The 12,662-nt window shown below is 36.4% G+C and overlaps 1 protein-coding gene across 2 annotated transcripts; it reads right to left on the reverse strand.

Annotated features, from left to right (window-relative positions):
* Positions 1-978: 978 nt before the first annotated feature.
* Positions 979-9,937, reverse strand: LOC120108028 (multiple organellar RNA editing factor 9, chloroplastic-like). 2 transcript variants are annotated; one of them, XM_039121554.1, is made up of 5 exons: positions 9,498-9,937; positions 1,800-1,897; positions 1,639-1,704; positions 1,375-1,551; positions 979-1,284 (listed from the first exon to the last, which is right to left on the reverse strand). In XM_039121554.1, the coding sequence occupies exons 1-4, from the start codon at positions 9,854-9,856 to the stop codon at positions 1,379-1,381; spliced, it is 696 nt and encodes a 231-aa protein (XP_038977482.1). In that variant the 5' UTR covers positions 9,857-9,937; the 3' UTR covers positions 979-1,284; positions 1,375-1,378. The 2 variants fall into 2 exon arrangements, with proteins under 2 accessions (XP_038977482.1, XP_038977481.1); XM_039121553.1 differs by having other exon boundaries at positions 1,639-1,725.
* Positions 9,938-12,662: the final 2,725 nt, after the last annotated feature.

The raw sequence follows: 12,662 nt of genomic DNA on the forward strand, positions 1-12,662 counted from the left end.
CGCATCGAACATTCTTCTCATGAGATAGGGACCCAGTGGAGGCTGCTACGCGGGAGTGGGCTTGTCCCTTCCTCCCCCCTTCCCCTTTTCGATTTACCAAAAAAAAAAAAAACCATCTCATCCAAAAAAAAAAAAACACACTTATGCACACAAAACCCTGATATTTTAACCATTCTGATTTCTTGCCAACACTCTTCCCCTGAAACCAACATTTCTTCCACTCTAAATCTTGTTGTAACATAGAACTTCTACTTTACAATACATTCTCATATTGTTCAAACTTTATGGTAACTTTACATATCAATTCAATCTGCAGCGACCTCCTATAATTGAACCTTTTTGATTCCTTATTCATCACAGAGGGCCCCAAATAAACTGATTAAACTTCGGCATTTTTTTAAAATATATAAACTTTGGCATTCAAATAAATCCCAGTCCCTGCGGTTTTAGCCTATGAGATATTTAAGTATTTATCTACCAATGCCTTAAAGATCGTTTAAAAGAAAAGTCACCGCCATCACGGGCCGGTGAAACCGAAGTATCTTTTAGTGCTTGACCTCACATCAGCATGCTTTGCTGCCTCTTTTCAGTTTTCACATCAGCACGCTTTGTTTGCACATCAGTAAAACAAGACAAAGTATACACAGGGGCTCAACATCATAGCCTCCAAAAGCAGCCACATGAGTGCAACAAGAAATAGAAACAAGTGACTGCAGAGAAGCCAAAGTTAGAGCACATACAACTGATGCATATATCAGCAATTTGTTTTATGTATAACTAGCATCCATCCCATCAAATGTTCCCCCTGTTAACTTAATATGAAAAGAATCATGGTTTTTGCATTACTGATTTTTTTTTTTTCAATGAACAGCTTGGAATATTTACCAACGTTTCAAAATTATTCTGAGACTTTTTCTGAATTCTCTTATTCAGTGGAATGTTTTTGATAATTTAATCTATTTGTTTTATATGTTCACCTTTTAATCACCACCATATTTCCAGATTCCTCTCAATTTACCAATGTAAATAATTGATACAATTTAGAGTAGCATATATGACAGTACGTGGTTAACCGACATATCCTCAGTTCTGCAATTAGTACATGACATAACAGTGGACTTGGTTCAGTGGAATTAGTACATGACTAACTCATCCAACATCAGCAAATTCTGCTTCTATCATCAGAAAGATATTTCTCAAAGTAGAATTCAGATAAGGTAGGGACAGATAGCAGGATTTCATGATATACCATCCTGTCATTGGTGCATACATTAAATGACCTACCTGCGAAACAAAATTGAAGCAAATTGCTTTGGATTCCTGGGAAGTAACAATTGATGACAATGGCGTAATGGATAATCATGTCACACTTACCTAATTATGATGCTGACTCAGGCCGGGGAGCTTCTTGTGTTGGTCTTCTGCGTTCAGATGGAGGACCGTCCCTCCGTCTCTCGTACCTTCTGCTCTGGTATTTTGAACCACTTCGCTGTTTTGGTTGGTAGGTTGGGTATGTACATGGAATTATCTCCCCGTTTATATATTTATCACCTAAAGGGATGAACAAACCACGGAGTTAAAAGTACTGAAAACAGTACAGATTAATGACAATAACATACGTGCACTGCTTAAACTTACCTCCATAGTCCTTGTTTTTCACATCAATATAGGAATCTGGTAGTACCCAGAGAACACCAGGCAATCCTACACAAGATGGAAATCGATCTATAGACAGATTAAGATGGATAGTTTTGTAACTTCAGAAAGAAAGTATGATCTTTGCCAAGATACTAGCTCACCCTTGAATTTCTCTGCAGTCTCTTCAGATACAGTGCATTGAAAGCCAGTATAAGTAGTAGTGCTAAAAGCATACATGTTCTTTTTCGCTTCCTCCATGCTGCAAAATGCCACCTTGTTAGAAAGAGATCAGATTTTCCTATAAGAACTCCGAGAATAGGGATTACAGCCTGGTTTCCCTTCCCATCCACTAAGATTTTAGATGTCAATGAGTCAATAAACACTGTCCTCAAATACATCAGCAAAATGACAAGCATCTGCATCATGAATGCTTGACTACTAAGTTGAATCATATTAAATCAAGACATGTTTTGCCTCCAGGACATCTATATGTATATGCAAGGTTAAAATAGTGTCTCGTCACTATAATTCATTAATTCCAATAATATCACTACATGCATGATGGATCCCGGCACATGTGATGCCAACGATTTATTCAAGAGAAAAGAAGATTTGTCAGATATATTTGATAACACACACTTATTTTATGTCCTCTTCTTTATCTTTCTTGGTCAGTTACAAGAAACTGAATATGAAGGGAATTATCTATTAAAATAAGGGTGAAATTGTAAAAGGATATTGAACACCCGCAATGATGACCACTGCAATGTTTGGCCAAAGGTTCTGTGAGCGACATTTAGTGGCATCGCGGCCTCAACCTGCATATTTTTCAGAGTCTTACTATGAGAGATTTAGAAAGCTCAACCCACTGCTGCTTGAGGTAGAGCTGATCCTTTGGCTGCTAAGCTATGGATCATGGAGAAGGAAAAGCTATTTGATGCATTGTAGTACTGCAAGGATGTGAAGGTGAGGTTGGCTATATCCAAATGCCAAAGAAAAATGCAGAATATTGGTGGACTGCAACTAAGACCAGTTATAAGGATGCTTGAGAACAATTGACATGGAAAGAATTCAAGAAGATATTTAATGATTAATATTTTCCTGGGTTAGTGAGACTAGAAAAGGTGAATGAGTTTCTAGCCTTGCAGCAGACAAATAATCTGATAGTATTGGAGTATGCTAACAAATTCAATGGAGTAGGATGCTTCTCATCCCACCTCTTTAAACTGGTTTGACCATGGGTTGAGTATGGCATTCAATATCGCTTGTCATCCCACCTCTTTAACTGTTATAAGGATATGCTTAAGAGAGTTTTGAAGGTCGAGTTCGATATGAAGAGATCTGAATAGGAGAGATATTGATTATCCTTCGTCTTATATAGAATCTAGACAAAAATTGGCTTTCCATTGTGGCCTAATCAAGTATTGAGTTCAGTTCCAAATGGACAAACATACCAATCACACACGGCTCCCTTCTTGTTAGAATTGTTTCCTGAATTCTTATGTCGATTATCCTGAGTTCACATAGGTCTAGGCCTCGTCTTGTCACCCTGCTACTGTTCAGATCTCTTCATATAAGACTCAACCTTCAAAAGTCTCTCAAGGACATACTTATAACCATCAGGAGATGCGATGACAAGTGAAATCGATACCAAACTTCAATCCATGCTCAAACCGGTTTGCTTTATTCCTATCTGATTCAATAAGATGAGGGAAAAAGCATCCTAGCTCATTGAATTTGTCAGTATACTCCAACATCATCATGTTCTGTATTTGTCACAAGGTCAAAAACTCATTCTCCTCCTCCAGTCTCCCTGACTCAGAAAAATATTGATTAAATATCTTCTTGAATTTCTCCCATGTCAACTGCTCCTAGCATCCTCATAAATGGTCTTTAGTTGCGGTGCACCAATATTCTGCATTTTTCTTTAGCATTGGTATAGCCAACCTCACTTTCATATCCTCAAAATACTGGAATGCATCAAATAACTTTTCCATCTACTTAATCCATGTCTTAGCAACTAGAGAATTAGCTTCACCCTCAAACTGTGGCGGGTTGAGCTTTCTAAATCTCTTCTAGTAAGAGTTCGAAAAATGTGTAGGTTGAGGAACTGCCAGCATCTACTGCTACTATTGACCACCTGACATATCCCAGCCATATCTGCTTGAGTGACTAGAGCATTAGGAGCCTGCTCAACTGGTTGATTAGCTCCCCCCTTGTGGCTCTTGCTCCCCTAGCATTTTGAGCTACCCGAGTCTCTGCTGGTCTACCCATAACTACTCCTCTTTCCATAGCAACCATGTTCCCCAAAGTTTCCTCTTCCTTGTTGCTTATGATCATTTATCGTAAACACCAACAACAATTAGCTCCACAAATAAGCAACAATAGGGTTACGAAAACTTATCTGCTCTTACTCAATCGAACGATGTCCAAACTACCCATGGCTAGGCTTAAGTTTTACTCACAATCAAGCTTATGCTCTAATTCCACTACTCATGGACTCACATCCCAAAAGTTTGAGTTGGAAGGACTGGCCCAGGCTAATAAACCTAAGTGGTACCCTATTTATTGGCCAATGCAGGGCTATGACAATCTCCCCTGCCCAATTTCGTGACACCCTTGTCATTGTTGGCTCTTACTTGAAAGAGGAAAGCCCACCCATGGCTCGAATCCTACTCGAACCTACTTGGTCCTCAGTGACTTTGGTATCCCTTAATGAAAGGCTCACATGATTAATAAAGGTTGTGACGTACAATGGGCTTGGGTTTAATACCACTAAATGTCACGCCCCAACTCTGAAACATGGCACGACCATGCTTCTGTGAGGTACTGCCTATGATAACACGAAGCCAACTATAGTAACCTGTATAAAAATCCAACGCATACAAAATACAAACAGAATCCAAAATCTTCTAACAATTAAATAAAGAAACAAGTTGCTGGTATAGAACTTCTAAATCCACAACATACAAATGTTCAACACATCCTAGAATCTTAAAACCACAAATCAAATATAAGTCCATAATATCATTAATCAATAAATAAACTATAAATCTGCTACAAAAGCCTCCAAGCTTGCTCGCACAAACCCCTAAACCTGGATCCCTCCCCGCTCCTAACTACCTTGCTCGTCTGAAAAGATAAAAAGAAGAGTAAGCTACACAACTCAGTAAGCCAACATCACACTACCTCACCGGATCAAACATAGATTTTACATAGCTCAATAAATCATTTAAAGATAATAACTGTTATTGGAAATAAAATATTTTATAGTAACAATATCATAAACGAAGTTATAAAATCAATCATGCTTTCACTATAAATGTGGTTCCAAGTGTAACACATAACTGAAGTCATAAAATATTTGTCATTTAGCCACATCCTAGCGCAAAACAAAGCTCTCAGATATTTAATGCTAAAGTCATTTGATATCCGTGGCAGGGTGGTAATGGACTACGTATCACAAATCATAGTTCAGGGTTCATATACCAACTTTATACCCGCTAGTGAGGCCATATAGAGTTAGCTACGAAATAACTGTATTTTTTAAAAACATACATAAACAAATAAGTTGAAAGATACTAAATGGCATTATAGAGTTCACGTTTCATAAACATGTCACTAACAATACAACATTCATAGAACCAATCTTTTATGATAAAAAATAATTTTCATAAAATCACATGATCAATTCTTCATTAAAGAAAAAATATAGAATAATCAATGTCTAATATCATTTATAACTTAAAAGTCTTCAGCATTAAAAATGACCACTAGTTCGAAACCAGTAAGGAGTGTAAGGGTTATCTCTTTTCACCCTAAGATCTTGAAATGTAGCTAAGCAAGCCAACTAAATCTATTTAAAGCTATTCAATGCCCAAGTAATCCAAATTCAACTTTGAAACCCAGATACATGATAGGAAACCAAAGAGAACTGAAAACGGATTAACATTACACAAAACAACACAATTTGGGATGCTACAAGGGGTGGCCTCATGCTCGGACTGGGGTGAAGGAAGGCTGTCACCTGCAGCGGTAAGCACCTACTAGAGATCTGACCTCCAATGAAGGTTATGACAACGATGACTGGCAGTGGAAGGAGAAGAGAAAAATAATATCGAGCAACAGGAGTCTAGCATGAATAAGGGACTGATATCATCACGCCTCTGCTTGCTCGCCAACCACCATTGTCACAACCTTCACCAAAGGTTGGACCTCTAGTAGGAGCTTATTGCTGCTGGTGCTGACCTTCCTTCATCCCAGTCTAAGCATGAGGCCGCCCCCTGCAGCACCCCAACTTGCATTGTTTTGAGCAATTTTGACCTATTTTCGGGTCTCTTAGATTTTCTATCGCGTATCTAAGTTTCAAAGTTGTTGATTATGGATTACTTAAGCTTTGAACTGCTTTGAATTGGTTTGGTTGGCTCGCTTAGCTGAATTTCAAGATCTTAAGATGAAAAGAGATAAGTAATCTTTACATTCCTTGCTAGTTTTTGAACTATCGATCATTTTCAATGCTTAAGGCTTTGTAAAAGTTATAAAATGATTTTTGACATTGATGATTCTATATTTTTCTTAAATAAGGATCGAGCATATGATATTATGAAAATTGTATTTTTTCATAAAAAGAATGGTTCCATTAATGCTTTATTGTCTATGAATTCTATAATGTCATTCAATGTCTTTAAACCTCTTTATTTATGTATGTTTTAAGAAAATATGATTGTTTTGGAGGTTCTCAGATAGTTATCTACAGTTCCTAGAAGTAGGGTACATTGACACCCAAAGTTAGTTCCATACAACCTTGCCAACAAGTATAAAGTTGGCATATGAACCATGTATTACGATTTGTGATACTTAGTCAATTACGGCTCCATCACTGGTATAAAATGATCTTACATTAAATATCTAAGAGCATTGTTTTGTGCTATGATGAGGCTAGATGACATGTTTTATGACTTTAGTTATGTTTTACACTTGAAATCATAGTTATGAACTTTACATGATTTATGCTTATGTGAAAGCATAACTGGTTTTATGATTTTGTTTATTATATTGTTACTATGAAATATTTTATTTTCAATGAAAGTTATTATCTTTAAATGATTTATTAAGCAATGTAAAACCTATGCTTGATCAGGTAAGTAGTTGGAGGTTTGCTTATTGAACTGTGTAGCTTACTCTTATTTTTATCCTTTCAAACAAGTAGGGCAGCTAGCAACGGAAGTGATCCAAGCTTGAGGATTTGTGCTAGCAAGCTTGGAGGCTTTTGCAGCAGATTTATAGTTTATTAGTTGATTAATGATATTATGGACTTGTAGTTGATAAATTATGGATTTGAAGATTCTAGGATTTTGAACATTTGTATTTTGTGAATTTAGAAGATCTATACCAGCAACTTGTTTTTTATTTAATTGTTGGGACCCTTTGGAACCTCTTATATTTTGTATAAGTTGAATTTTGATATAGGTTGAAGGCTTTTGCATTATAATATTAGAAATAAGTGCCCTATTGCAAAATCATTATAAAGGATAATTATGAAAATTCAGATATATGAAGACATGGAAATTAAATAAGTTCATACTCTACTACGATAACCATTACTAGTAGATAAATATGTTTGTAATAACAATTTCTTATGGCTACTTTATATAGCGTCTCTAAAACATCACTTATTTCTTCTAAGGCCATAATCTATAAGTTTTATTGTTAACAACGTAATAGAGGAACGCAAGAATCATTGTTCCTCCTTGTACAATTATAATAGACATTATTAAGGCAATATTACAAGCCATCCATTTTGAACCAGCATAACACCCTAAACATCTAGTGTAAAGTAAAGACTGTTTTCAGCTTAATGCTCCATGTGACTATTTGAGTTGCCCAAATGGCCCCTAGATCTATCTTGCAGAAAGTGGAAATTAAATTGGCAGTAAAGAAAGTGGGAGTTTCGAGACGAAGGAGAGGAAAGGCAACATTCACTACTTGCCCTATGCTAAAACAAGAAAATTAAACAATCCACACAATTCCTAACATACTTTCCCCATAACTCTAATGGATTTCTAAAATCTTCAAGGAAACCTTAGATGAACTTACAAGCTTCAAACTCACTCCAAACGTCAATCCAAGGGTTAGGAATGGTTCAAAATGCTCGAATATTCATGGGTCATGTAGTAGAGCTGAAACAACCTTATGTTACGATACATGTCTTCATTGGCCCGCACACAATCATGTCCTTCCTAATTGCAAGCCCAGCACTGTTCTCTTCTAATTTTGCATCACCATCTAGTTTGTAGAATTTGATACTCAACTTCATAGCACTAGTTTGAGTTTGGATCATTAAATAATTGTTCATCTTCAATTCACCAAAACTAAAGGCTTCTGTAAGTCAGGTCTATGCAAAGCAATGGAAAGAACCATAAAATATTCCATCAAAATATTGCTTCTCTTCTAACCTTTGCTTATTTCCCTCCTTTTTTCTTCTTTCTCAACTATTTCCCTTTCTTGCCCTTGTATTTTCCCCTTATTCATCTTTTTGTCTTTCTTCTTTATCAGTTTTCTTTTGCATCCCATATTTCCTCTCCAAAGAAATCAAATTGCAAAGACTAGCTTTTGATATACAAATTGGTTAAAATATAATGTCTATGTTGTCTTTTCCCACAAATTTTTAGTTTTACACTATTATCTGAAGTCTAAAAATGAAGCCTTATTATGTTATTGGTAATTCTAAACCAGTAGCATTTTGATGTAACCTGAAAGGTGGCCATATAAGAAGAAATATATAACATAGAAAATTCTTTAGTGATATCTTACAATGTAGTGCCAAATAATTTCACCGACCTGGGTAGATAGAATCATTAGTAATAAGTCCATGCAATCTCACAAAACCACATCTAACACCTACCTAATCCACTGTTTGGGGTAAAGAGTTGCTACCTCCACCCTATGAGTAAAATTTCCATCATCCAGATAGGACATATGCCCAAATATCCACAAAGTTGCGCACTTGCATGAACACTTGCTACAATACCCTTGTATTTCATTTTATCATAAATGAAGGAAGAGAGGTAAATTAACAGTGTACATTATAGCTACCACATGTGGCAACTTTTGTTAATTTGACATTTATTTTAACTTTGCGTGCATCAATGCATTTTTATCTTTTTAACTTATTTTTGAATCCACCCAAATAAATAAAGATCAATTTCCATGACCAGATCATGAGTCATCTAACAAGTATTTTCCATATAACTGAATTGCGTGTCATGTTTCACAAATTTGTCAAGCCACTTTAAATGAATTTGGCATTAAAATATGCCAATGCTTATCTACATTTTATGTGACCCTTGCAACCTTGACTCTACAGCCTGTTGGCACCCCACCACATAAAAGATTTAAACAAAATCTAATATTCAAAGATAATGGCTACAGTATTATTAGTAGCTGAATAATGGTTTCATCCTAGTTTCAGTTGTCAAAACTAATAATTTGATCGCAATAATAACATATCTCAGAAACATGCCTAGGAAATCTAAAATCATCACACTAGTACTTGTCCTATTTTCTTCTCTATAAATTTGCTAGAGAATTATATTAAGAACTCCACAAAAAAACCATAATCTTTCTTTAGGAAAAAAAAATCTCTCGAGCATGTTCATCCCAGATAGAAACCCGATATCAATCACCATAACTACAAGAAAGACATTCAGACAATCCTAGTTCATTAAAAAGAAAATAAGATAACAAATGTTGAAAATACCACGTATCAAAATGGTGGACACTAGAATCTCGAAAAATCTTTAGAAAGAAGGCCCCAATTCCATAAAGATCCGATCTTTTTAAATCTTCAAGCCGTTTACCTTCCGAGAACCGTGGCAAGGGTGTTGAGGTAGGTCTCGATCATCTGCTCCCGGGTGGGGGCAGGGTCCTTGGGGAACTCCATGACGATGAGCCAGTGGTTGTAGTCGCATCCGGGCAGCAGGATCGTCTCCCTCGGCTCGCTGCTGCTGCTCCTCCTGGACGAGTACTCCCCGTCCACTGCCATGGCCCGGGGCACACCCGGCAGGAAGGCCGGCCGGAGGCGGGAGGAAAAGGGGGGAAGAAGGGGATTGGGGCGGAGCGCGGTGACGTGGGCGCCGCGTGGGGCGATTCTATGGTTCGGCGAGGAGGTCATTAGGGCTTTGAGGGAGGAGAGAGAGGAGGAGTTCATGGTCGCCATTGGAGGGGGTGCGCGAAGAGAGAGTGGAGATAAGGTTGGGTTTGGGTGTATTGGGTTTTATTTTTGAGGGGAATGGATCTTTCTTTCGGGGTTGATGGGGGTTTAGAAGAAGCAGTTGGAAAAGCCGGTGAACTAATATCGGCAAAGCATCTGCCGACATTATTTTAAACTCAGTTTTTACACAGAAGACCCTGTCCTTATATAAAATAAACCTGTTTTCAGGATAAACCCCTATACCATGCAAATATTATAAATAAATCTCTTCCATAGATCATCCACCGTTTTTCTCTGAAGCCTTCAACACCTTCAAGAACTTCTATTGGATTTGCTTTCTCTCTCTAATGGGAGAGAAGCAAGAGAAAAACACAAGGCAAAGTTGAAATATATTTATGAGATTTCATAAACTTATATATATATATATATATGGAGATATGAAGGTATAATTTTAATCCATAGAATATGCAAATATACCATCTATGCTACTATTGTAGATATCTCTATGTGCCCTTGTGCTTCTCCTTAATCTAATATTTTTTTCTTTAATAAAATATTTACTTAGATTTAAATCCAAACTATAATGTACATCTAAGCCCAGTTATCCTTAGCAAACCATTGGCAATCTCATTTATGCTCCTATATTTCCAAATAATCCTATAATCCTAAGCCCATAATAGTTCTTTAGGTCAAAAAGATCAAAATTATTTAGGAGCCATTTGGCCCACTAGCAAATGAAAGCTCAATTTTTATAAGTAGCTTTTATGTGCTAGCCTAACGCTCCTACTCGTTTACTTTTATATTTAATTATAACTAACACTTCTTTACATATTTCTATACCTATTTCTAGCCATGCCACCTAAATACCATGATACAACACATCACTCTCCTATAACCTTTTATTCATCATTTCTTACTAACTTTACATATCATCTCATGGTTAAAAGCTTTAACGTTAGACTTATCCCTTCGATTGCACTTGGCTGCATATTTTCTATAGATCAGAGATGAGTTATCCTACATCCCCCACCTTTTCTTCTTAGAATGAAGATAGTTAATACTAGGAAAGTCATTTAACCGGGTTAGTATGACCACTAGGGAGTATGAAATAACACCATCCCTTCTTTTAACTCCACTGCCTTAATTTCTTCTCTCTTACTTTTTCCTTTTCTCCTCAACATATCTCACTATCTTTTCTTTGTTTTTTTTTTATGTATGAAAGCCCACCCATCCAACATTTCAATTAAATAGGGATTTTACATATCCAAGGATAAAGGAATCTTGAAGCATTTAGGGTGTGTTTGGGGAGAAGGAATCTTCGAAGTGCCACAGAATGAAAGGATAAAGTAGGAGAATGAGAGAGGATGAACGTGAGGTTGCATTGTTTGCTCCCTCCGGGATCAAAAATAAAAAAGCTCTTGCTCTCTCGCTCCATTTTTTCGCTTCCACACATCTCTTTAGTCAATCCTATTGGATCCAACAGGAAGTTTCCAAATATGCCCTTAATGTTAGTCGTTAGCAGGAAACATCAGTAATCATCCATTCTACCAAAATTATAAAGCAACCCTGAAGGCTTCAAGATGTACAAAAGGAAGTTTAGGCTACTATAAACCTTTAATAACAACATTATATCTTTCACATGTAGAATTTAATTACTAGTCTTACTAAGTGCTATTTTAATTAATATTAGTTAGTTGCGTCCAGGGTTGCCAAAATCATTTCCTATGTGCCTAGAGATGCCGAATTCTTTAGGAAATGGCCCATTAGGCAACTCATATACAAATGTTATCTTAACCTATCGTAACCCTTTCTGTTTACGTTATACTTCCTATTTATTAGTTTTGAAGGTTTCCAACTTAAGATTACATGTTAGTGAAAATAACATAATTTATGTCATAACTTTCCGAGTTTACACTCCCTCATCTTACACGTCCAATGCCTCTTCCCTCTTCTCTTTTGAATGATTTCTCTCTTTTTTTTTTCCTTATTCTTTCCCTTCTTAATTTCCCTTTTCTTTGCTTATTTCTTCTCCTTTAGTCCTCTCTTTCCTCTTCTTGTTAGCTCATTTTTTCTCTATGTTTCGCCATTTTTACTTCATCTTGCCTTTTCTTCTCGCTTTCATCTTCTTTCCCCATATTTTATCTTTTCTCTTTTGTTTATGTTGAGTGTATTTTCTTTTTCTTCCCTATTGAAGAGCTTCCTTCTGTTATCAATTGTCACCTTATATTTGACTTGGTTATTTCTTATGCACTTGATTTGAAGAAAAGTGAAGTTAATTGCGTTATGTTATGACTTTTTATGTTTTCTAGTCTTTTTCTTAAACAGACTGCTAATTCGCTAGCCAATATGCCTCATCACCTAGGCCGATCACTGAGGTAGAGTATCACATATTGATGAATTAGAATTGTTTGTTTCTTAGTTGATTAGACTTTTTTAAGTCCTTCGAATTTTACACGAGTTGTCTGATTTGTAAGTCAAGGAACATAACCCTTAAGTGGGACAAATAGAGGAGGGACTCATGAAGGCAACCTTGAATTTTTGAGATAAGGTTTATTGGTTGCGGTTACGTCATATACAGGTTATACCCACTTTCAGTCCTCAATACTATCTTTGGTCTTGGTAGATCCAACTGATCTCATGCATCTGTTTAGAAGGTTGTTAGCGCATATATATCTAAATGAAAAACCTATCTGAAAGTTTTGAAAACCCTTCTTGCATCAAGGAACCATCCCAGAGCTTATGTTTAGTTTAATTTCATTCTGAGTAGAATTGATATGAGATTCATAATGGTGGTTAGTGTTGTATGTTTCAC

Source organism: Phoenix dactylifera, unplaced genomic scaffold, assembly GCF_009389715.1.
Source record: "Phoenix dactylifera cultivar Barhee BC4 unplaced genomic scaffold, palm_55x_up_171113_PBpolish2nd_filt_p 001135F, whole genome shotgun sequence".
NCBI lineage: Eukaryota > Viridiplantae > Streptophyta > Magnoliopsida > Arecales > Arecaceae > Phoenix > Phoenix dactylifera.

Coding starts and splice junctions, on each gene's coding strand:
- LOC120108028 (XM_039121553.1), bottom strand. CDS start 9,856: ATGGCGACCATGAACTCCTCCTCTCTCTCCTCCCTCAAAGCCCTAATG. Junction 1,726..1,799: donor GACTGCAGAGAAATTCAAGG/GTGAGCTAGTAT, acceptor ATCTGTCTATAG/ATCGATTTCCATCTTGTGTA. Junction 1,552..1,638: donor GAAAAACAAGGACTATGGAG/GTAAGTTTAAGC, acceptor TCATCCCTTTAG/GTGATAAATATATAAACGGG.